Source organism: Haliotis rufescens, unplaced genomic scaffold, assembly GCF_023055435.1.
Source record: "Haliotis rufescens isolate VD_foot unplaced genomic scaffold, xgHalRufe1.0.p SCAF_38, whole genome shotgun sequence".
In the NCBI taxonomy this organism is placed as follows: domain Eukaryota; kingdom Metazoa; phylum Mollusca; class Gastropoda; order Lepetellida; family Haliotidae; genus Haliotis; species Haliotis rufescens.
The window spans coordinates 14,524-42,051 of record NW_025964090.1 but is presented as its reverse complement, the minus strand read 5'-3'; the positions used below and the strand labels follow the sequence as shown (position 1 = coordinate 42,051).

The following is a 27,528-nucleotide window of genomic DNA, read 5'->3' as shown; positions in this document are numbered from 1 at the left end:
ATATACCAGAATTTTTCAAATATTGTGATACGTATTCATTAATACTTCATATCATGGTATGTTGGTAGCTGGGGACCTAGTCAAACTGGGTCCCCAATCTGCTGACTTAAGCCCCATTCACATGGACAACATTTACTCATGTAAGCAAATTTACTCATGTGAGCAAAAGTATATTTACATTGCGTTCACATGAAGTTTATGCAAGGCAGAAGTAAACATCATTTCATAAATAAATTGTGGACTTTAATCACTTGACGCCATGTCGCTGTCGAAGATAGTCAACCAGAGGCGAAAGAGAGACTTTCCATACTTTCTTAGTATGGGATTAGTCTTAGGATTATGCCAGGAAAGAGAACTGTGGAAGAGAGAACGTTCTCAACACTGGTGGAACAATGTTGTCAAACGATCATTTGATGATAAACTGTGGATCGATAATCTCTCATGACACGCGAAACATTTTATGACCATGTTATGTTCTTTGCAAGGAACTACAGCTGTATTTTCCTGATCATCAGTATCTTGGATTTAATATGCTTACGTAAGCAAATAGAGAATCTGTTCACATGACCAGAAATACTCCAGGAGCATTTATACTTATGAATAAATATACTTTTACTAGACCTCATCAGGTGTAGCAAATATACTTTTACTCATGTCTCTTTACTCCTGGAGTATATTTACTCACGTAAGCAAATGCGTTCACATGCCACCATAAGTAAATTTACTTATGTAAGTATATATACTCACGTAAGTAAAAGTGTCCATGTGAATGGGGCTTTATTCTAACACAGGTGCCCCTTGGGGTACACAAACTGTATCCCTGTCGAGGTGGAATAGCATACATATTGTAAGTACAAACAGAATACATTTCAGGGCCTGTAACTTGTTACATCAGATGCATGGTTATAACAATTAAACAAAAATTATGAATTTTTGTATTTTTCTTGAAAAAAAAAAAAAAAAAAATTAAACTCAACTTGTTACTCTTTACAGCATGTAACCATGGTAATTACCCCCATAGTTCATGTGTTCTGTAACAGTAATATCATATGTAGTTAAGATACCGTGCATATGGTTCACATGCTTTCAAAAACAATGTCAGGTTTAACGTAAAGGCCGACAACAGCAATAGGTTAGGCAGAAACACAAAATCAGTTCATCATATCGTTTAGTTTGTTTGGCCAAACTATGTGTGTTTCCCATATCATCCAATCCAACATAGGACAGTTCCATTTTTTTCTCTCTTTTAGTTTGAATTCTTTGAAATTCACAATTAAATTTCTTTTGAAACTCCCCTGCACATTTTTTATCACTTCATAACTTGTTTGAAGTTGCTATGGTCACAATGGATGCATTATAGACACATAATATATACAATGTACAGTGTATAGTAAACTGGTCGCAATAAGTTTTCTTTTTCTATTGCAGGAAACAGCTGCCATAACTTCAATATGACTTGTCCATTGCTGTCACTTATGTGAATTTTGCGAAAAGATGCATGATTTTGTAAACCCCAATATACCAGAATTTTTCAAATATTGTGATACGTATTCATTAATACTTCATATCATGGTATGTTGGTAGCTGGGGACCTAGTCAAACTGTGTCCCTAATCTGCTGACTGTGTTTCCCATATCATCCAATCCAACATAGGACAGTTCCTTTTTTTTCTCTCTTTTAGTTTGAATTCTTTGAAATTCACAATAAAATTTCTTTTGAAAACAGTAAATGTGCAGTATATCAGAAAAAGCCTGATTTTTTTTTCAAACAAAGAAAATGACTGGTTTATCTGGGTACTCCGGTTGCAGAAAGTACGTTTGTTTCTTTGTTGTTTCACGCTGCGCTCAGCAATATTCCAGCTATATGGCGGCGATCTGTTAATAATCGAGTCTGGACCAGACAATCCAGTGATTGATATCTTGAGCAATCGCTCCATGCAATTGGGATATGATGACATGTATCAACGAAGTCAGCGAGCCTGACCACACGATCCCATTAGTCGCCTCTTACGACAAGCATAGTGGCCTTTTAGGGCAAGCATGGGTTGCTGAAGACCTATTCTACCCCGCAGAAAGTATGTAAATCCAGTAATGTAATAACCCCTGCTTTAGCTCTTCCACCACATAGCTCCGTTGTCCATTGAACAACAGGTCAATTTTGACCAGGTTTTCAATATTACTTTAAAGGAATACCAATATGTTTGCGATATAAAATAGTTCCTCTTATACTGGCTAGACACCACATTTGACCATGGATAAAATGCTACTGCCTTGTGCCAAGCTTGCAATTGTAGAGGAACTCTGGATATCTGCTGACAACACGTCACTGACCTGCTGACAGTTTTACTACAAAACAAGATCCTTCTAAATGGACATTTTCTGTGAATTATACTGGAGAATGTACTTAATTTATGTTAGCACCACAAATATGCACAATACCAGGATAGCGCTGAAATCTACAAGGAAGTAGTCTTGAAAGTGGAAACACACATATTGTTATATTTGGCCTTAGACATGATCTGAATGCATATTGCTGTAACATACTTGTGTGTGTATTTCCATCCATCAGGTAACACCCGGAAACAGCAGGTTCAATGTCAAAGAACATATAACAATATTTACAAAAGGAACAACCAATTATTTTCAGCTGACATTTACCGTATTCGACGTAATAAGCGCTCACGGCGATATTTGCTACTATATTGGCAAGTGAACAATCCCAATTAGCACCCCTTCTGATTGATCAATGTACACAAGACTTATTTATTCGTGTATAACCCGCATTCGTGTGTTATATGCACCCTTAATTATTGGGCAATTAAATTCTGGAAAATATATCTGTCGTGTATGATATGCACATACTTTTCTTTTGTATCATTTCAAACTGTCAGCATAAACTACGAAATTTACAATCTTTCAACTCTGTTTTTTCTCTCCCCAAAATTATATTCTAATAAGAGCCCCCTATTTCTAATTTTGAGAGCGCCCCGGGGCACTTATTACGTTGAATACGGTATGCTCTTATGACGATGAAGTAACCCGGAACAAACAGAACAACAAGGTCACCCTTGGTTAACAGATCCATCCGCATCATAAGGGGAAATAACCCACATCCTTGCTTAAGGTCTTATTTCAACCAGAATCATATTCATCCTACATGGTACAATGTCTGTGGAGAACTAACTGGCTATGAACACACTCTTTCGATCATTCAATGACAATAACTTACAAGCATTCACAAACTCATTAATGACAGACTCCCAGGTTTGGCTCATTGGGGAACATTCACAGGCAGTCAGCATTTCTACAAATCCTCAAAAACCTCGAGCTTTCTATAATTTCAGACCATTGTCCTTTGTTTTGAAGTTTATTTTTTATTAATATCAATTTATAATGTGGCATTCAAGTGGAGAAGAATCCACGCAGGCATCGATTGAAATTGGCACTTGTCCTATAATCCATGCCAAACTGCCCATTGTTAAGGAATCATAAGGACAAGTAGACAATTGCCATCTTAAAATGGTTTTGCTATATGTTATCATTATGAGGACTAGTGGACTGAAAAACTGGCAGGTGTGTCTGTCTTATAATGGTTTTTCGATAACATCTTTAAGTGGCATTATGCAAGCTGTATTATATCACAATTCCAAATCTAGTTGAACATGACTTTCTTGATAACAGTACCAGCATCTGTACCAAAACATTGCACTGGAAGAATAAAAGATGAAATCTGAAAGTCTTCCTTGTTAACAGTTCTTGAGTTAAATTGAAATCGACTATATAAGCCACATCAACTAAAATGTTTTTTGTCAGGATATGAATAATGAATAGGCATACAATTACGTCACTAACAGCTACAAGTCTTCAAGGCTTGTGAAAGACATATGCACTATGGTGTACAAACTCAGATGGTGCTACTTGTACACAAACGATCCTGATGTATTGAGGCTCCAGCAAATCATTCTTGTCCTATACCAGCTGCACATATAGCTCTGTTAGCTAACATACATGCCATGTCTTCAAAAGTGACTCTTTTCACTCCTTGCCCAGAAACCGTAAAAGATGACTGGTTCTGGAAAGGCCTGATCGCTTTGATCAGAGTCCCACCAGCCACCCCTGATTTGCAACTTTAGACTACTGGCAGCCTCTCTGACAGCATCCTGATCCACCCTAGAAGCCCCATGGACTATCCTGATAGCATCCGGACCTCCCTTGCTGCTATTTGAACCACCCTGGCAGCCTCAATACTCACACTGGCAACCCCACGGACTATCCTTACAAACCCATGGACCACCCTGGCTGCTCTCTGAATCACCCTGGCAACCAATTGACCACCCTGGCAACCAATGGACCACCCTGGCAACCAATGGACCACCCTGGCTGCTCTCTGAACCACCCTGGCAACCAATGGACCACCCTGGCTGCTCTCTGAACCACCCTGGCAACCAATGGACCACCCTGGCTGCTCTCTGAACCACCCTGGCAACCAATGGACCACCCTGGCTGCTCTCTGAACCACCCTGGCTGCTCTTTGAACCACCCTGGCAACCAATGGACCACCCTGGCTGCTCTCTGAACCACACTGGCAGCCGGGACGAGCCACCCTGAAGAGACATGTCCTCATCACAGATCAGCTTGTATACACATTCATAACAAAAGGCTAGTCCTCATCATCAGAGTCATCCTCGTCATCAGGCATGGGGAAGCGCAAGATGGCACACACACCGGACAGCTGGCCCAGCTCTGAGGGAGGAAAAGGTTACAATGATTAACAAGTAGTGAGTGAGTGCATGTCCTACACCACAGTTCACAACATTTCACCCATATTATAGAGGCCTGTAAATAATCGGTTTGGATGGTGGGACAAAGAGTGAGACCAGTGGTCGATAACATGAGCATTTCTGACTACAATGACGCTAAATCACCCTCTCTAAAAACAAGAATCGGGTGCTGGGGACCTATTCTCATCAGAGTCCCAAAGGAGTGATTAACAAGTAAAACCAACAAATAATGTAAGGGTTTAAAACTTTTGATTCTAGCCCAACACAAGGTAAACTTAAGTTACTTTATCAATAGTAATTCAACAAGTTTGCAAACATTTGCCATTAGAACCATCCACAACAATTAAATTTTTCAAATTTGCCCTGGAATCATGAAAGAGAATTTATGTTTAATGCCAGGCAGAAATATTCCAGCTATATCACAACAGGCTGTAAATAATCGAGTCATGATAGAGCAAATTTGTCTCTGACAAACCTGGTATCATCACTATTTGATAGTGATTCATAGACACATGCTCACGATATATTTGGAATCATACAATCGACTCTGCTTTTGGCAGAGATTTCTATTGAATGTGGAAAGGGATTTGTCGCTTTTATTTTCTTACAGCAAACAGTGGAGACACAGGACCTTTTCTGTCCCAGGATTCCTCACAGAGTCAAATCACAGACAACACACAGCCTATACTTACGTTCTCCCGACACATGTAAACTGGAGAATATCCTCACGTCTCCTCCATTGTCACGCACCTTGTCCACCAGGTTCACGTACCGCTTCCGCTGTTGTATGTCATTGGACCTGGAACAAGAAGCTGGCTTGTGAGGGACTTAAGTTTCACGTTGCCTCTCTACATATTCCAGCAACAATAGGCTGGGAAAACACCATCAATGGCCTTCAGAAGGAAACAAAACCTTGTTTGTGTTGACATAAGTAAACACTTTAACCCAAAGGCTACCACCTTGGTGCCGTCGTACAAAACAACCTTAGCATGCTTAGTGCTATGACTGTCGTGAGTCTATGTTAAGGTATGGGAGTTACGATCACCTTAGCGCTACGATCGCTTTGTACAACAGCACCCTGGACTCTCTATTTATCAGAATGGCAGCAAGATCAGAACTGTGGAAACCATACTTCACAGCCCTTGAAATTCACTCAAGTTCACTAGCCCTAGACTAGTCAAATGTGCTGAGGACAAAAAATCTGGAACCAGTTCTCAACGCTTCAAGTTTGCAACAAATTGCAACACAATAAACGTGACAGAAAGTGTAAACATAGTAACATTGTTTTTCTTTCAAGCAGGATTTGCTAAAAGCTCATAGAACTAGTGAAAGGATTTCGCTATGCGTCTTTCGAACTAGTCTTAAAAACAACAACAAATTTCTAATACTGATTTATACAATGTACCAGTAATGGAATCTGCAAGTCAAATAAACCTCGACATTTCTGATAACAGACATGTTTACAAGAAATAAGACCTAACAATCCTTGAGAAAAGCAGCGAAACAACAGTTTAAAAATTGTCAGGATTGAACCGTCTCAATTAAGGACTAGTTATTTAGGAAAGAGTATCTGAACCAAGAGCAAATATACCATAAGAAATAGGTTACACTGTACTGCTCATTCTCCACATACAATAGGTCATCCGAGAAAAACCTTGGATGGGAGGTCCCCCATCCAAATCTAAAAGGAGTGAGTGAGTGACACCGCTTTTAACATTATTCCAGTTATATCACAGCAAGTCAGCTTAATGTGATGCATGTCTCAGACGTTCACCACTTCGGTGAAACCCACAAGCACGGTAATTGTGCTGGCAAACCTGGAAATATAATTGGGGCAAACCTGGATTCGAACCCACAATCATAGGTTTCTAAAAGGAAAGATAAAGTGGGAGAGGCATACAAACTTATATGTGCACTAATAACGACTTACCTGTAAATCTGACTGCAGAATATTCACTTTTGAAACATGACTTGTGATTGGATGATGACAATATTTTTATAAAAGGGATTGCAACAACCTCTCTCAGTGGCTGCTTTCATAACTTCCTTTTCTTCATTGATTTTAATGACTGTTCCCACATCAGAAGTATTTTGGGTATTCTGGACATTGTTTCAATGATCATTGGTCACACATCTTACAACCCATGCTTGCCGTAAATGGAGACTATGCTTGTCGTAAGAGGTGAATAACAGGATCATTTGGTCAAGCTTGCCGACTTGGTTGAGGCATGTCACCACCCCCCCCGCCCCCCCCTCAAATAAATAAATAAATAAATAAATAAACAATACACAACTAAAAATGAGATAACTTGTACATGTATGCAAATAATCACTGGTCACGTCCAAGTCTCAAATGCACAATACCGAATGTTCTTACCGAAAGAGTTCATCTGACACCAACAAGATCTCCACAGCCTGCAGGTCAGCTGCCTTCTCCACATGCTTCACACTGGAATTAAAACACTTCAGTTCATAACATGTAACCATCATTTATACTCAGAACACTGTTTTCCCCCCATCTGTTCTGACCCCATCAAGCATCATTTAAATGAAATGCAACAAATAGAGAATTGGTGGCAACCAAAATGGCCAGTGCAAACAATTTTCTCTCCCAATCAACCAGAGCACCTATATGAGATCTTGTGAGATGTGTGTATACTTGATACAAAGTCTAACTAGTGCTTAGTTGTGTTTTTCCAAACAAATTTTGTCTACTCCAAACAACCAGGGATTGGACTTTGAGATAACTGAGTTTGACTGTAAATAAATAGACATTCAGGGTAAGAATTGGTCCTGAGCATCCTATGCCCTGATGGTTGGCTTGGTGACTTAGTTGATAGTGTGTCATCATAACCCAACGGTGTGGATCGTTGTGGATCGTTGTGGATCGTTGTGGATCATTGTGGATCGTTGTGGATCATTGTGGATCGTTGTGGATCATTGTGGATCGTTGTGGATCATTGTGGATCGTTGTGGATCTCATTGATCCCTTGATTGTCAAGTTCCAGGCTTGATATTTAACAGGTAGCCGTCATTTAGCTGGAAAATTGCTGAGTGCGGCGTTACACAACAAACATACAAAACCTACTTAGCTCCAGCAAGCTGGTGGTCATGTTATTCTCCAGCCTACATTCTGTGCTGAGACCTACCCGTAGTACGCCCTGTTGGGATCGGTCTGCAGCATCTGATAGAAGTCCTCCAGTGCCCTCACTTCCCCTGCTGCCTTGGTGTCTGCCAGCTTGGATGTCACAGTCGGGTCCGACAACACCTCTGCAAGCAAGCATTACTTGTTTACAAGTCAGAACAAAATGACAGTGAAACTTTCGAGAAGCACACCATATCTTAACAATTACACTTGGGAATGTCTGTACATAAATAAAAGTTGCACAGCTGCATACTCATAATTTCAAATCAGGACAATTACTGTACAGATTAACAGATCACATTTAAACTGAATCATTAAAAATCAACAATAAAAACAACAGGGTTTTTTTGGTTTTAGTTCACAATAATCATGCCACTGTTTATCATGAAATTTAACAATAGTCCATTGTTTTATATTTTGAATAACCTTAGAGCTGTAAGAGGAGCTGTTAGCAGGAATTTCCATCACATATATCATATTCATGTGCATTTTATAAACATTTTGGTACTACTTTATTTAGGAGGGAACAAAATGTATCATGTGATGAGTCATGTGACACAATAACAAGCACCTGTTCAGAAAGTGTTTAAAGAACATAAAAGTCCTCAAGAGAACTCCTATCTTTACATTGTTCTGATATTAACAAAATATGAATGGAAAAAAACAACACAAAACCAAAAAAGAATAACCTTTGTCTTAAAAGTTATGTCTCAGACATTATCTTCACTTAAACAAGTTAAGAACTTTCAGTGAATACTGTCCTTGATAACTTGATAACTGCTTACCCTTCAGCGAGTGTTTGAATCCTGAAGATGAGTGCACAAGGACAAACTTGGACTTGTTGTCAATCAGCAACTTGTAGTCATTCTTCACAGCTGTGGTTGTCATGTACTCATGGAACTGATCCTGAAGTAAACAACAAGTGGTAACATGTAACGTCTCAGTCAGCAATATTCCACCTACATCACAACACTGTATATAACCAGCAACTGAAAACAGAGCAATATTCCATGCAATCACTGTACCATCTTCCCGAGGCAAGGGAGTTAACTGACTTTAAAAGTCGTTTCCATCCTTTTGTCGTTTTGTCCCTTCTGTGTCCCTCATTAACCAATCAGATTCTACCACTGATATAACTTGCATTTGCTTCACACAAAATGGCTGCGCCCGGTCAAGATGATCTGATCAATAATAAGGATTCATGTTGTAATCACTTGAGCAAGTTGATTATACACAGGAAAAGATTTGGAAAATATTTGTCGATGCCCAGTTGATGCTGCACTTTCTTTTCAAATCCTACGATCGTCTGAAATCTGCATGGCAGTTGCCATGTTGTTCATGAACCGGATGTCGATTCCCTTAGATTTTGATTGGCCTCTGCATAGACTTTTTAGGCCAGACAAAATATAACTCCAAATTCCAACCTAGGTTGCAGTTAAGAGTTAACACTTGCCTCAGGAAGAATCAAGCTCCTTCCCAGTACGTGACACCTTCGTTACACTCTCGGTAACATCGCTGCCACCAGTGTGGGCGCGGCCATTACAAGAATCTTGAAATTTAACCCCAAATGTAGTAATGTTCATACTTTTGTTCATCTCTTTGGGAATGCCATCATAGTGAATTTTGAAAATTTTGACAGATCATGTTTCAAGATGAATTTACTTTGTTGTTTGTATAATCAGATTGGTGAGAGATTGCAGACTAACGGAAAATAAATCAACTTCTCCCTTACCTTCTTACTATATCAATTACATGATAGTTTTAATGAAATAGAAATTCAAATTGACAAACAAAGAAAGTAATTTAGTAGGGGTAAGTGTATTCAGCGACATGACAGTCGTCACTTGTTTGTAAACATAACGGTCATTCAGTTGCGCGTTCAACTCCAAGCAGAGTTGTGACCACCTATCACAGTGGGGAGTTTTGACTGGTGGCAGCGATAGTATAGAGAGCTCCGCGAACGGGATATCACTGTGAGGAGCTTGAGGAAGAATGTCATTGTACACCCACATGCACAGAACATTCCCACCTCATCCCAATGTCAGTTGACTTTTCATGAATTCAACCCGTAATCCCATACTAGTCATCATTTGAGAGTACTGTCAGTAGTATACCCTGCAAAGTTGGATTCAGTTTGGTCCTGGTTCTGCCGCAATGAGTGAGTGAGTGAGTATGGCTTTACGCCGTTTTAGCAATATTCCAGCAATATCACGACGGGGGACACCAGAAATGGGCTTCACACATTGTACCCATGTTGGGAATCGAACCCGGGTTTTCGGCATGACGAGCAAACGTTTTAACCACTAGGCTACCCGACCGCCCCTCTTCCCTAATGAAACATCAACCAATGTCATCAGGATCACAACAAGTCTGGTCAGTTGTGTTGGTTAGCAATCTGAATATTGAATCAGTGATTGGAACAGTCAGATCAATCAGCAATGGACAGGACTATCCATGTGTTTTGTAATTCATAAAGTCTGATAACATAACTTGTTGATACCAACCTTTACAAAGCCTGGACTTGCGATAAGCACACATTTTACAACTGAAAGAAAAGAACAAGTTTTAGAAAATGGCACCAGTCCTATATATAGCCACTAGTCCTATCTATAGCCACTGAAAGAAGCTATCTATAGCCCTTGCCAAACTGCCCAATAGTTAAGGACTAGTAGAAATTTGCCCTTTTTAAAGGTTTTGCTATATGTTATCATCATAAGTAGGCTAAAGCTGTTAATTTCTACTGCTGAGAACACATTTTTGTTGTTGAAATGTTATTCTAATAACATTGTTAATTTTGTATTAGAGTATTTACTGTTTCAGGTTTAGTAACGAAGTTAAGTCACAAAAGTTTATTAAAAAAATGATTGTCTCTTTCAAATGAGCTTTCCATCATTCTACATAAAGTTTATCACTTACTGTCAAAATTGATGTGTCTCAATATTGCTTGAACAATCTGATCATAAAACCTATTAAGACCCTGAAAAAAATATCAAAATCAAAATTATTGCCAGCAAACAATGTTATTATAAACAAATTTTGCATAATCATGCTCAACATAATTCCACCCAATTTGAAGTAGAATCATTACAACACATTCTTGTTTGTTTGTTTGTTGTTTAACGCTGCACTCAGCAATATTTCAGCTATATGACAGCGGTCTGTAAATAATCGAGTCTGGACCAGACAATCCAGTGATTGACATCATGAACATCGATCTACGCAATTGGGATCGATGACATGCATCAACCAAGTCAGCGACCCTGACCACCCGATCCTGTTAGTCGCCTTTTACGACAAGCATGGGTTGCTGAAGACCTATTCTACCCCGGATCTTCACGGGTTTACAACACATTCATCACACTTGCAAGTCTTTGAGTATACGGTGTAGCTGTAGAGATGTGCCATCACTTCTTTATTTATACAAGGAGTTTGTGATAGCAGGATCCTTGTATTGTCATTATGTGGCCATCAATACGCTATCAGATGCAACATTCACACTTTACTCATGTGGGGAATTGCACATGAGTCTTCAGCATGATGAGCCAATAGTTTCACCACATCACTCAACATCCACATCCACATCCACTCCCCCACCCCCCACCCACGTTTTAGCAATATCTCGAAGGGAAACACAAAGACTAGACTTCACACATTTTAATGAAGTGTTGAATCACACCGGGGTTTTCAGCTTGACAAGACAATGCTTTTACCACTTGACTACCCCCCCCCCCCCCCCAACCTGACACATCGTGAAAGTGTTTTCACATGTTTTAGAATTCTCCAAGCAATATCCCAATGGAGAACACATGTGGGGAATCGAACCCAGATTACCTTGGTGTGTTGGTCACACATCCCCTTCCTCTTCCTGGGGATGTTGACCTCTATCTTTGCCCTAACCAGCGTCATGCTGGATGTGACAAGACACACGTGGGCAAGCCCCTCCTGCATCACCACGGCGGCCAGGTCAGCGTGCTGGGTCGGGTCACAGGCATTCTCTGTAACAGGGAGTCATGAAGAGAATAGACTGCAACATTCTTTCAATTGTGGAAAGTTTTTTGGGGGGTTGTTGTTTTACGCCGCACTCAGCAATATTCCAGCTATATGACGGCAGTCTGTAATTATTCGAGTTTGGACCAGACAATCCAGTGATTGATATAATGAGCATCGATCCATACAATTGGGATCGATGACATGCTTCAACCAAGTCATAATGCCGATGCGACGTTAAATTTTAACTCACTCACTCAACCAAGTGAATGTTCTGTTACACTTTAATTAACATTATTAAAAATCCCCCTGAAAATAGAGTAAGAATCAGTGTCCAAAATAACAGCCTGCCCATGGTTGGTAACTTTTCTGTCGGGCTTTATGAAATTTTCTTCGACCTGCCTCACTGTCTGGCAATTGTCTTTGCGATGTTTCAATGTCCATCATGTTTACAATGCTGGCAGGTCACTTTGAAGATGGGCAGGCAACATTAATGGGTCACCTGCTCGACTGTCTTGGTGGGTTTCAAAATTAAATGTGGCATTAAATAACAAACAAACCTTATTACAGATATATCACAGTGGCTTCTAAATACCCGAGTAATTGATATGTGCTGTCAGATAAATAGTCAGAGAATTATTCATAAATTGGAGGATTTTGTAACTGGTTGAACGAGGAACTGAATTAATCTTCATCAATGTCGACCATGTTAGTGAGTGAGTGGTTTGGGTTTAACGCCGCTTTTTACAGTATTACAGTTATATCATGGCGTGTCAGCTTAATGTGGGAGGAAAGCCCGAAATGATGCAGGTCTCAGACGTTTACCACTTCGGTGAAACCCGCGAGCACGGGTATGGTGCTGACAAAGCTAGATGCATAATCGGGGCGAACTGTAATTCGAAGCCACAATCATAGGGTTCTGGCATGCCTCGACCATGTTAGAGTGGCAAAGGCACATTCAAAATCATAGTACAGCCAAAGGAGGTCCCCAATTCCTAAACATGCTAAGGGCTCACATCTCAAATAAAATTTCTTGGACAAAATAACCTCATCATGATACATATTTATGAAGCCAAAGATAAATGTACTTTCACACACGTAAACTGGACAAACACACAGAAAGTGATGAACATATGAACACACTTAATCAGCATGTTAATGAAAAGAATACCTATTTCATTTTTATCATTAAAAAGTATTCTTGTTGGACAGGAAGGTAGCATACCTACTAGTATATAGTGGAGAGCCTTACACTGAAGCCGACATACCTACCAGTGCTAGACAAAGAGTGTGACTACGTCAAACTCTCTGGTGCAGGCAGTCACCACACAACATTTGTTGATAACAGTATCCATAGCCCCAAACTTCCCCTGCCACACTTACCCCAAATACATGGACAGCGTTGTCTCCAGGTATGCCACTCAATTAATTATCAAATTTCAAAGGGCACATTAAATATGTTTATGACTGTAGTACACATGCATAAAGCAATATTTCTGTTCCTGGGGTCAAAACACATGCTATAAATAATCAAATCTGTTTAACATGGCAAGTCAAAATAAGTGTCAGTTGGCTAAAACAGAACAAAAAAACTTGTAGCTTGTGAAGACGAGGGTACCTATCCTCTCCATGCTGACACTGTCCCATTCATGTTTGCCAATAGTAAACTGACGGTTCTGCTCCAGGTCTAGGGTGTGGTAGGCCCCCATCTGAAATGAAATCCAAAGTTGACAAACAATGTGAACGAGGATAGTTTCTATTAGTCTGTTGGGGGGTTGTTTAATGCTGTATTCAGCAACATTCTGTCTCTTTGACAGTGGCCTGTAAATAATCAAGTCTGCGCCAGACAATACAGCGATTGACATTTTGAGCAACTATCCTCACTATAAGGGTACAATGACACATCAACCAAGTCACTAGGGTTGGGACGATTCACCAACTGTGCAATCCGATATGTATCACGATACCTTGCATCATAAGTGAAACAAAGTGGCAGACGATGGTTTGATTGTATGTAGGTCTTTGGCCCATAATGCAAGTACAATACAGTGTTGGAATTAAGTGGGGTCCTTCAGATCTTCAATGGTATTTAAAAGCAGAAACTCCCTAGATGTCCCTGCCATCACGCTTAGCCGCACATACTGGCTCTCACAGATGTTCCTACTTTAAACTTACCCTGACATACTGGTTCTCACAGATGTTCCTGCCCTTCACCCGCAACACACACGCCTGTGTGTCGAAGTCTATGCCCTCCACCTGAATAGTGAGAGTTGTCCGCACCTTGTTGACACTCACACTTCCTGTCGCCGACTCATTTTGGACTTTCCTGGAATTAGAGTGAGTGAGTGAGTTGGGTTTAACGCCGCTTTTAACAGTATTCCAGTTATATCGCGGCGTGTCAGCTTAATGTGGGAGGAAAGCCCGAGGTGATGCAGGTCTCAGACGTTTAACACTTTTGTGAAACCCACGAGCACGGGTATGGTGCTGACAAACCTAGAAACATAATCGGGGCGAACCGGGATTCGAACCCACAATCATAGGTTTCTGGCATGCCCAAGGGACGCAACTCTGCACAGCGAATCTCGGCGCCTTAAACGACTGGGCCACCCGTGCCCCCTACTGGAATTAGAGGAATTAAGAAACATTGTAGATTGAAATGGATCCACATCTTCAAGTTCAATATCCTGGATCTCGTTACCACCAAAGCATCTTTTTGGAAGTGACAACATCTCAATCTCTCTAAAAGCAAACGTGTCACATACTTTCACTCACTCATAAGTGTAATTTGATTTCACATCTATTTTTTTGGTAGTGTAGTTTGAACTGGTCTGAAATTGAAGCAAATGGATCCAGGAAATACATTTTATTTATCAAAATAGAATGGACTTAGATTATCAAGGATGCGTGATATGAGTATCAATGATTTCATCATGTGAAACATCACCATGATTGTAGATTATCATAGAAAGCCTGTCAAATCCAAACAGAGACCATGTATTGATGAAGGGGAAGTACTGCACTTTACCAGACTCCTATTAGCACCACTCAACTAGAGGAGGTTCAAACCTGTGTTGCCAGCATAAAACAATGAGATAACTCACCAGCACTTTATCAGTGTACTATCGGCACCATCACATATTTTGTGCTCGTTTACTGACTGTTTTCAATTGCCATGTGTGGTATTCAGTCTTCTGAGAAACCGGATAAAAACTTTACGGATCTACCTTGTACCATGACCTGTGAATAGGTCTTCAGCAACCCATACTTGCCGTTAAAGGCGACTATGCTTGTCGTAAAAGGCGACTAACGGGATCAGGTGGTCAGGCTCGCTGACTTGGTTCATACATGTCATCGATCCCAATAGCGTGGATCAATGCTCATGATGTCAATCACTGGATTGTCTGGTCCAGACTCGATTATTTTACAGACCGCCGTCATATAGCTGTAATACTGCTGAGTGTGGCGTTAAACAACAAACAAACAAACAAACCTTGTACCACATTGAGATAAACTTGTTAAGAGAGTTTGCCTCCCCTAATCCACAACTAACCCTGAGGATCGTTAGGGTGTGTTTGATCAGAAAGTGCTGCCTAACCCTAATGGTCCTAAACATGCTAAAGGGGTGCTGGATCATGTTGAACAAAAAGGAGACCCAAAGGCTGAGGATAGTGAGTTGGGTTTACTTCCCCTTTGAACAGTATTCTAGGTATCATAGTGTGGCCTAGGATAGAGCTTGGGGTAACCTGCCCTTAACCCAAACACAAGTATCACTAATGACTGGGGGGTACGCATGATTGTGAAGCGTGATCCACAGCCAGAGCGCTAAACAACTGCACACAGTAAACTTGTGTAATCAAATGTATCAAACAATTTTCCTTTGTGAAAAAGTGAAAAGCTGTATTTAATAGTAACAAATGACCATGAATCACCTAATAGTAGTTGAGCGTAGTGAGTCCGACACCTGCACCAGGTTATACGCATGCCACATGTCTTCAGCCTCCTCTGGCATCAGGGTTACAGACCTGAAGTCAAATGAGAACTGTAAATTAATAAATTGGATCAAAACTCCAGCATAAGCATAAATGCTGATTATGCATGATGATGAGCTTTACAAAATCAAAAGTTGCTTCTCCAGTTCTAGTTGGTAAAGGTTCAGATTTCTAAATTGATTTACATATTTTTTAAAAATTGTAAAATTGGGTTTCAACTAAAAACAGACACCTAGGTAATAGTCTCAGAAAAGGTCCAGGTTTCAAGTTGTCTCCTTATAACTTTAAAAAAGACAACTTGAAGAGAATTCAAGTAATGGTGATAACTGCACTCTGTAATGTTTTCCAATTGTAAAATTATTGTTTTCTTGTCTTTTCTTTCCTCCTAAATACAACAACTTGAAAACAATGCGAAAGATGAAATTCCAGTCCCAAAATAAATTCTAGAATGTAATGATGATTGATATCCATTGACTTATCAGAGCACAATGTCACTTATTAATGTTGACTTCAAATAAAATATTTTATATGAATGTGCTTTATAGTAAAGTGCAGGCACTTATGCTGAAACTATGTGTAAAATGTACAAATATGTTTCAAGTCGTACCATTACCATTATTTACTAGAACTGTAAACCCTTCTGGGTAATAACATAGGTCCCAAACAACCTCTGCTTGTTGTTAGAGGTGTCTAAATGGTGGTCAGGCTCGGTATCTTGGTTGATGCATGTCATCATATCCAAATTACATGGATCGATGCTCATGATGTCAATCACTGAATCGTCTTGTTCAGACTTTATTAATTACAGATCATCACCAATAGCTGGAACATTGCAGAGCGTGGTTTTAAAGAAAATTAATTGATTAATATTCTTAAGTCTAAATGACAATGAGAAAACAGACCTTGGCAAAAACTAAGTAAAAAAACTGTTCTCGACCTGGGTACCATCGACATGTACCAGGGGTACAATGTGATGTATCTTTTTGTACTATAGTTTTGTTAATATCTTCTTGTACCCAACTTATTTCTTGGGACACATAGCTTTCTTGTCGCTAGTTTCACGATTCCTGTTCAGTCCATTTCGATGGTACCCAGGTCGAGAAAACTTTTGTTTAACCCCATCATTTGACGAGCCCAAATGTGCTTGGTGTGTCATGTCTAAACAAATGTCAGGTCATGATAGATTAAAAAATGACCGAGTCCCATACTAAGATATTTTTTTCGAATTTCAGAATTTCGAATTCCATTTGAAAAGTAGCATCACATCAATTAAAACTGAAGCAAAAACACTTAAGTGACAAGAGTCTTGCAATGAAGAGAGTAACCACAAGTGACAAGAGAGCCACCACGAATGACTGTTGATTTTGTTCTATTCTACTTTTTTCTACTTACCCTTCACCGTTTTTCTCAATATCTCTGTGTAAGAGCTTCATGATATTCCTTTCCTCACCCAATAATTTTATTTCTAATGTTCCACTGAAGGACAGATGTTATACACAAAAAATAGCAATGACTGCAAAATTGCACATTTTGGCGTAACACGGAGAGAATCGCTCCCTATAAAAGAATCGATTTCATTGGCCAAAAGATATCTTGTATCCAATCAAATCAAGCCTAACAATGACGTTTTCGTCTGCTATATGAGGAGAAGACAACTCTTACAAACACAGAATATTTGAAAAGTGGAAATCAAATCCGAACACCGGTCATCATATGTAAGCTTGGCAGTGAACGAAAAACATAATGCTGCGACTTTACCTAGCTTTTGTGAGTCGAGTTGCTGGCAAAGAGAAACTGAGAGCGACAAGATACTGTGCTACTGTCTGTAAGGACAGCGGAAATAATCTTTGTGGCAATCGCATTTGTTACGTTTGTGGACACTGATTGGTTACCCTTGATCAGTGAAGATTTCGATATTACAAAGGGCGAATGTTAATTATCTACAATATACACCAACAGCTAAAACAAGAACGGTGGAAGCTGTTATCTGGAAATACCACATTGATGGTTATAAAGAAAATGCCCCGCAGTGAAAGCATATTTGGATTGTGTGGAGCTTTGCATGATTATTGTATACCATCTACCTATGCAAATAGAATAAATAACAACTATTTAATTAACTGTGCATGTATACTTATGTGTTTAGTATACAGCAAATACGCATTAGTTTTTCAACAATGAAGTTCATATACTCAAAACAGAAATTACCCTTATTTTTCAGGCTAAACTAAACTAACTAACCAACTAACTAAATTACATATTATACAACATATAGGCTACACTACGTCCTTTGAAGTCATCCCTATGTTTCAAAACATATAACCCTACACTTGTTTATTTGTCGTCATTCACTGACAAATTACATGACAAAAACTATGCACAGTAACTCAATAAGCATAGGAGTTGGTGTGATGAAGAAAGACAAGTTCTATGGATGAACAACTTCTTTATTATTCTCAAAGATCTTATATCCCTGTACTCTCCAGAGCGTGCTCTCCGATCCTCTGGTGGAACTCTACTGTATCAGCCTCTGTCTACTTCTGCTATGTCTGACCGTGCCTTCTCCTTTTGCAGTCTACAGTTATGGAACTCTTTGCCTTTGAATCTGAGAAACTCTGCTTCTAAGGAAACGTTTAAGTCTCTCCTCAAAACCCACTTCTTCACTTCAGCTTTTCAATAGATCTCCTGATTGTTGGCATATGTACACAGACATTACATTTTAACTTTGTCACAGCGCCAGTGAGCAACTGTCGATGGATATTAGGCGCTTTACAAATCAATTATTATTATTATTATTACAATAAGCAGATGTCAGCTGTCGTGCCAGGACTAACGTGTGTCCCCGGCTCTGATGTGTCCATGTATGTTTATGCAGATGATGGTGTCTACCGTCTAGGATATATAGCAATCAGTGGTTCCCATTTGACATTTCTCGTCCCTGGGGTAATGTTTTAATGTAAGATTTGGTTAATTATGAACCCAGGTCTGATGCGGTGAATGTATTACATGTTATGTGATAAGCACGTGGCAAGCGAGGTATAATCCATTGAGAGGTATGATCAGCGAACAAAGGATTAATCGATAACACATTGATGGATTAATCGCTGTTACTTTACACACTGGATTTGTCAGAAGTGAGTGTTTATACACAGTTTTACTAGAACAGACGGGATACACCATTCTGAAGTGCCTGTGCATATTGTAAACAGTGTTCATGGTCGATAATACGTTGAGGGATTGGTCATTGTTAACTTATCCAACTAAATGGATGTTGTTGTTTTTACAGCCGTGGGCATCATTAAAAACGTTGTCACATGTGGTATCTCAGTTAACCGATCAGACTGGACACTTATCTGAGACAAACTACTTACGCGATCTGTTGAGAAACATGCATGTGTCATAATATCCCGAAACGCTTCATATTTGTTAATGTGAGAATGTTACAAAGACATCAAATGTGACATCGAACAATTCTCTTTGTATAGGTGCAGACTTGTGGATTATTGTTAATTTATGTGGTTCTTGGCGAATAAAGACCTAAAAATGAAGTGCCTCGTGTTATTCATAAATATAACTAGATTTATCGGTTGTAAGTTTTGGCATTTTGTTTTCATCCATTTGCTGTAGCATTGAACAGAATTATTCTGGTTCCTTTACATTATCTTTGGGAATTTCTTCTGCGCCAGACAAGACAACACTAAATCATTGTTTCAAGTGTGACACACGATATCCTAAGCTTTTGCTTGTTTGTTGTTTAACGCCGCACTCAGGAATATTCCAGCTACATGTCGGCGGCCTGTAAATAATCGAGTCTGGACAAGACAATCCAGTGATGGACATCATGGGCAGAAATACCTAGCAAATTGCTAATCAAAACTTCGTCAACATTTCGCCCCGCGAAGATGCTTACATTGCGCTAATTAAAGGGGCACTGATCTAAAGCAATTCCCCGGGACTGGTTGTTGCCTTTGTTATTGTTTTTCCAAGTGAGTACCCGGATGTATAGCAGAAATCTAGACTAGTTCGCGACCTCTGCTGCGCCATTCGTAAGCGCATTAGTCACTTTTATCGGTAGTAATAAGGGCGTATGGTCACATTGATCAACAAAATGAAATACAGTTTTCGAGATAATAAGGAAATGTAGGTATCTTTGTGGGTAGCATCGGTAATGGTGACGAAGTTTTGATAAGTCACTTGCTTAGTAATTTTGCGATTTTCGTTTACACTGTTTTGACTTGCAACACAAAGTAAATATTTCACCTGACCATTGCTTTTTTATAGTGTGTATATTTTTTTACTGTCAAAATGTGTAACATTTTCAAATTTATTAAACGCCTAAATATTCAGTTATTTTACAAAGTGACTGAAAAACATTTCCATCTGTATTATTATAATAACGAATTCCAAACATGTTGATGTTTAATGTCATCATCAAGAGACTGAAAATGTTACGTTGAAAAGTACATTTCTATGTTGTTTGGCTTCTAATCCTACATAATAATCTGTTGTGATGTTTTTAGGCCCTTTTGATCGTCTTAATCAATTTTAGTGAATCTACAATCAAATATTTTAAAAGATATATATCGTTTCGGGATGTTATAACCCGTGTTCGTTTCTCAACTGACCCCATAGATTGTTTCTGGTGTTTCACATAGGTGTCAAGTCTCAAGGGACGGCTGAGAAAGCCCACGTGACAACTATTGTCATAACGTCTACGGTTCCTAAAAAATACATTGAGTGATAGATAACAATGAGCAATCAATCAACGTATTATCAGTTAACCCTTTGAACAAAGTATGTTGTTTTTACATCGGCACTTTACGCCATGATATGAGTGTATTCCCTTTGTTTTAGTAAACCTAGACATGTAAACACTCACTTTTGACATATCCCTTGTGCAAGATAACAGTGACTAATCAATCAACGGATTTTCTGTTAATCCTTTGATGACTAGGAACGATCCGTTGATTTACAAAAAAAAGTAAATCAACTGATCATTCACCTCTTGCTGGGCTGCCACGTGCATATTACATAACAAACATTTCACCTCACTTCAAACCTGGATTTAGATTGAATAATTACCCCAGACACAATAAATGCCAAATGGGACCCTTTGTCAAGTAATCTAAGTGGTGCTACCAATAATTGTACCTGTAATAAATTCATTAACTGAGCATCAAGTGAATGACGACAAATACACACGTGTAGGGTTATACTCACGGGGAAAAAACAATAACAAAGTTAACAACCAGTCCGGGGAATTGCGTTAGATCAGTGCCCCTTTACGTTGTAACACTGGGTGCGCTAAACACGAAAAACCTGTCAATTTGTAGCCCAATTCGGCCGACGTCACAATTTAAAACAAACAAACAAACAAACAAACCACTTGGTCCTGGAGGCTTGATTCTGGTGATCCGAATGGCAATACATACGGTGTTGACAGCTGTATCCATATGAACAGTGGTTGATACTCATCTTTTCCTCAATTATTAACATGAATAAAGTAAGGAAACTCGGAGTACATCGAGTGAGTAAACATGACACTGAAGAAGACGCTTTAACATCAATCACACAAAAATACATTTTCAGACCCTCAAATAAAGCCTGCTTTTCACACTTATATTTGCACGTGTCAGCCAGGGATACTTTTAATTGAATACTTTAGACAAGATGTTCTTATCTGCTGACTGAGATGCGAGTGTGGTTTGTTTGCTGAGCAGAGCTAAAAATACATGTTCTATTCTATGCTTTGATCTTCGTGGTACTGGATACACAGTGTTTATTTAATTCTTTAAACAGGAATTAGCTGTTTGTGAAAGGTGAAGTCGTATTGTTGAAGAAGTGAGCGAGTATGGTTTTGCTGCGCTTTTGACAATATTCGAGAACTATCATCAGAAATGGGCTGCAAACATTGTACAGTGTGTGGCATCAAACCCGGAACCTCGGCGTGACGAGCGAGCACTTTAACCACTAGATTACCCCGCCAGTCTCTCGTTAAAGAAGCAACACGGAGGTAGTTTCTTTTTTAGTTGTCTCTAAAGTAAATCCTTTGCGACTCGTGTTATAAAACCTAACGCGGGACGCATAAAACCCCATGTACCCCTCGTGATCCTGCTACAACATATAATGTGGACATGCAGATATCAATTCGATTAAGAATTAACTATGTATAGAATATGAAATACACGCATTGCGTCACTTCAAATTAGCGGTATTAACTAATATTTCGAAACTGAGAGTTATCTCCCTTCCGTTAGTGCCGCCTGTTGCCTAGCTACCGATCTCAGCAAAGCGACGCCATTTTGTCTTGCTTCATCTGCTGTGTCTCTCCTTTGTCAATCTATAATCTACCTTGGATATTGAGCATCGCTTGAGTTTTTCAAGATGCAGTCAAGTGGTTATGTTCAAGGTACCAATGCATCACAGTTTTATGATGATTTTGTTTCACCTTACTGTTATATACTGTAATACAGCATCGATTTATTCGGTGACCGCCAGGTTGATGTCCATCTCTAAGGTCTCTACATCCTTGATCAACGTTTTTTAAAGATATTCTAAACGCGTTTCTTGGCTTTTTATATTTATTCTTGGTACTTAAAATCCTACAATGGCCAATCCTTACATAAATAAAGAATTGTTTCCTGGCCAAAGTGAAGTGCACAGATAATTCTGAATAAATTAATAGATTCATACAACTGAAACGAACGTATATAAGATATACTTACAAGTACGTTTTTAATTACAATGACTTTACAGTGTATATAAGCGTGTACATGTTTTATTTATTTTCACTTCTCCCCCACTCAGAGAGGATGTTTCACCCGGCTTTCATCCCTGCTGCCACCCCTGTCCCACGTCGAGTAGGTGTGCTAGGGTTGAACAGGGTCCTATAACTAACTTTTACAACAGATCCTTGTCTAAATCTCAGCGTGTCTAAGTGTTGATGTTCCATAACCTACTGTATGACCACGTTCCTAACTAAAGATACACCGCACCCTACCTATCACTAGTATCAGTATCACGTTTGTCTCATCATTTCTCTCTTTCCACTTCCCTCCCCACCAGCGCCCTTGTGTGTACCACCCTGAACCCCTGTCCACCCTCCCCACCTCCTACACCTCTGTCCCCGACCCAGCCCCTGTCTGTGTTTCTGTCAACATCACCGGCCACGTCATTATGGTTGACACCGATTTTGTGGAGATCGATCTCGGCCGTGAGGAAGACACACAACCCCTCCCACCCCAGTCCTTCCTGAGAGCCTTGCTGTCCCGTTTCATCAGTCTGGTCAAGAGTGTCTTCACCTCCAACAAAAACGACGTTTAAAACTTTAAAGGAGGCAGACAGCTTTCCTTGGAACGCGTTTTTGGACATTTTGTGGATTCATTACAATTTCATCTCTAATTATATCCATATAGTAATTAAGTTATTAAATGTTGTTAATGTTCAGAATGTTGTATTTTATTCATTTAGGAGCTGTATATTGATATGAAATTGGAATATCATTCCAAAGCCATATGGACGGGTTCACCCATACAGTTTCATAAGTCTGGTCAAAAGAGTCACCTCCAACGAAAGCATGTTTGAAGTGGCATTTCATCAAATTCTAGAACCAGCAGCCACATGGACCAAATTGGTTAATACCTTTTGGTAAATTCATTAAACCTTCCCTTCCATGATAGTTTTTCCAAAAAAATATATTCTTGTGTTAATAAATGTTTTTGTTGTTCAAACTATTGTTTGTTGCTTTTTTTTTTATCAGTGTAGGTGCCATAAAACAAACATAAATTACAAACATGTAATTTTTGAAACATGATATTATATTAAAAGACCGGAATACACGCAATAAACCAAATGTTTTAACTTCAAAATATTCAGTAACAACAGACCATTAGTTTCAACAAAAAGAGCAAAATACTAAAAAATCAACTACCAGTTCCATCATCATCGCGTAATAGATTTCACAGTTGATACAAGAAGATAATTTATCCTATTTCCTCGATTAAACGCCCGGGCGTATATTTCTTCCAGACACTCTTTACCCTCGGCAATCGCAAAGATAATAATTGGGTGAATTCAGTTCATAAAAAAATGCCCGTCATTTAATGAAATTCCGGCGTTTAATCGAGGAAATACGGTAATACCGTCACACTGTTCACTTGGGAAGACTTTCCGAACAGATCTTGGTTAAGCTATCATTGATCCTAACGAAGATGGAAACCTCCACATTGTACACACCCACTAGGAATATCACAATTCCAAACGATTTTGAAGAATATTCGTTTGTACATGAAAGAGGGGGGACGAACTAACCAGTGCTCTTGGCTGCGCGAAGCTGGGTCCATTAGACGTGTCGAAAACATGATCGTGGGTTCGAATATAATCACCAGATTATGTATGTTTCTTGGTTTGTTTAGTGGATTTCACCAAGGTGGTAAGCGTCTAGGATCTGCATTACGGCGGCTCAAAAATGTGCATAATCTGTAATTTGTTCTGTTATAGGTGTACTCGCGTAGCGTCCATGAATACGAAAGTAAATTAAATTGGAGACGGCTACATCTCGGAAGTTTGTTTTGGGCGATACAAATTATTACTGACCTCTCTTTTGATGTTATTTTGGACGACAGCATTTAAATTTCACACACAAACTTCGAGTAGTCCAGCATTGTTTTCACTTAAGCCAATGTTGTTTTTATATTCGTGGACGCCAACGTGTGAAGAAATCAGTCGACGCGTAACGGCTATCTAAAATCTAACGTATTGGAGATAGGATAGTCGTGGCGCTAAGATCGCATTGTTCGATCGAAGGCCTCGACTGGTCACTCCAACTGTGCATTCACTGGTATAGTTGACCCGTTGATGAATGCGTGAGTTAGTTGGTAGAATTTTGCTTGTTCATATAGTAGTGAATAATATGTAGTGGAGTGTTGAAAAACATGGAGCAAGGGCCTCAACTCTTTAAAATACATTTAGCAAGGGACGTTACTTGATACAAACAATGTAGGGCACCAGTTTCGTACTCATGTCTTGACAAGTATCTCTTAGATAAGCATGCCGACTTTCATTCATGTTACTTCAGTAGTTCTAAGAAAACTTGTCCCCATTTCACACAGTTTGCACTAAATTGAAAAGCATGGAGCAAGGGCCTTAACTCTGTAAAACTGAATTTAATACACAATTGTTCGAACATAGTTGAGATTTTGACCAGTAACACCAGTGTGTAAAATTTCATTTCTCGAAACTTCAATATTTTTTTTAGAAAGTTTTTCCCCACTGAGAAGTAGATGGAAGGACGGACAAATTCCGTTGCTATAATAATAAATGATTTCATAACCTGTGTTATGGATTTAACAGTGCACTTTCATAACTGGAATTGTGTAATCACAAAGCTATCAGAACAGGCTCAGTTTAAGGTAAACCACAAACCGGTTCATTCACAAACCCTTGTCAACCGGAGGCCGCATGAATTTCACCAAACAAAACCCACAAAGAATGCATCGAGATACCCATTAAAAGCTTTCATGTAAAAACTTTACTTTCAACTTTCATAACCTTGTTGCTATAAAAAGCATTTGATCAACACGAAAATAAAAAAAGCGCATGACAATTTCAGTACTGTGTTAATATTGGCATTAAGTTTCAAAGAAAATATATTCTCTGATCCAGAAATGAAAGTTACAACCCGTCTGGTTTTTAAGTTACGCTCTGGTAATGAAGGCAACCCGTATTTGGATTAAGTCAAACTTGTTGCCATGGAAACAGCAAATGGCGCAAGTTCAGCATGTGTTTGATATAAATGCAAGGTTTCACAATAAAATGTCAAACGGTTTCCGAGTTATGCACCGGAAACAATGTTACACGTATTACACCCATTCCTATATCCACCTTCCACTTTGTGTGTGTGTGTGGGGGGGGGGGGGGGGGGGGGGGGGGGGGTGTTAACGCCGCTTTTAACAGTATTCCAGTTATATCACTAGATTTATCGGTTGTAATTATTGGCATTTTGTTTTCATCCATTTGCTGTAGCATTGAACAGAATCATTCTGGTTCCTTTACATTATCTTTGGGAATTTCTTCTACGCTAGACAAGACAGGAGGAACCAAACTATTCCAACACAAATATCGATATTGAAACTGTACACGTTTAGTTATAAAATATACCCATAAGAAATTATGAAATAGTACTTCATAAAAAGGAGGTGATAGAGAAATGGATGGCCTTATCTAACCTATAACTTAGTCCTTAGATTCCAACATTCTCCTGATTGTGTAAGTGTAATTCTGACTAATGTTGCATCATTATTAATGGAGCACAAGCCTTATCATCAAATGTAATGAAATACCCTAAAAATAACACCATTCCTTTTGAAGTAATGGCTGGTTTTATGTCTTTGATAACGTCGGAAAAAGACGACACTGGTATTTTGATTTATATATATCTCCCCTAACTTTCGTTTATGGTGTGGAAAATCTCTATGTGTGGAACGGAATTTGACGCTTTTTCGACACAACATAAAATGACTGCTCTCACCAAGTAAATAATGTCTTGAATGTGTAAACAATTAGAAAGTTTATCGTGTATCTTAATTGGACAAGACACGCACCTGTTTGGCATCAATTTACGTAATGAAATTCCCAAAAGAATATTTCAAAACAACCAAAATTATATTCAATATTGGACATATATTTGTTCATGATTATGTTATTTTTTCTTACACAATAAAAGATGCAAAGAAAGCTCTTTTGGTATTGGTTTTGGTATAGATAATCGTATACGTTTGAACCAACGGGGTACCTGGCATGGGTTTTATTTTTATACATTTTACAATTCCTGGAGAAATAAAGTAAACTGTTTACTACCCTGTGATCACAATATTGAAAAAATAATGTAACCATTGATTATATATAATGCAAAACGAGAGGAATAATTCGTAAATTGTTTGTGACTAACGCGCACCTGGCGAATCGTTAGATATCACTGTTCTCTGTATCCAACGACATAAAAGACATATCCAAGACCAAGACATTTCAGAAATGTGTGCATATATTTTACCGAAAAATATTATCCATTTTGTTAAAGTAATATATTCAGTTTTAGTTATAAAATAAAATGAAACGGTTATATTCATGGACATTGGTTATATGAACTTATAATATTGACTTATTACACATCCCAAGAAATACGTACATGCTGCAGTTACGTTTACACTTCATCTTGTAACACTTGTTATGTAAACAATGCTCAAACAAACAGGAGATTATCAAAGGTTCGTTCATACATGTTGTGGACTATATGTACGTATGATTTCATTTTGAACATTGACAAATATCCAAAGCGAAATTCATTGTGTGAAAAAATGTATAAAAGACATGCAAAATATACACCATACTGAAACTGTAAACAGCATGATACAATGATCGTGTGCACTCTCATTCAAGGACCTTCACCTCAAAGAAATTACCAAATATGTACAACAATGTTGACGTATGACATCACTACCTGTGACCCACTTTTACAAAATGGCGTGTACACTTTCAACAGTACGCGGGATTGTTCGAGGGGACTTTCGTTGATTCAGGGATCGTATAAACATAAATGTGACATGTAAGTAATCAGAAACATTCTAACA

General features: G+C 38.9%; 1 protein-coding gene across 1 annotated transcript; it reads right to left on the bottom strand.

Moving 5' to 3' along the window:
- Positions 1-2,986: 2,986 nt before the first annotated feature.
- Positions 2,987-17,696, bottom strand: LOC124142088 (protein pelota-like). Its single transcript, XM_046510357.2, has 12 exons — positions 17,294-17,696; positions 15,842-15,934; positions 14,088-14,238; positions 13,531-13,621; positions 11,757-11,920; positions 10,842-10,902; positions 10,430-10,470; positions 8,711-8,831; positions 7,930-8,050; positions 7,158-7,229; positions 5,473-5,579; positions 2,987-4,742 (listed from the first exon to the last, which is right to left on the bottom strand). Exons 1-12 carry the CDS (start codon positions 17,332-17,334, stop codon positions 4,660-4,662), a joined length of 1,146 nt encoding a protein of 381 aa, XP_046366313.1. The 5' UTR covers positions 17,335-17,696; the 3' UTR covers positions 2,987-4,659.
- Positions 17,697-27,528: the final 9,832 nt, after the last annotated feature.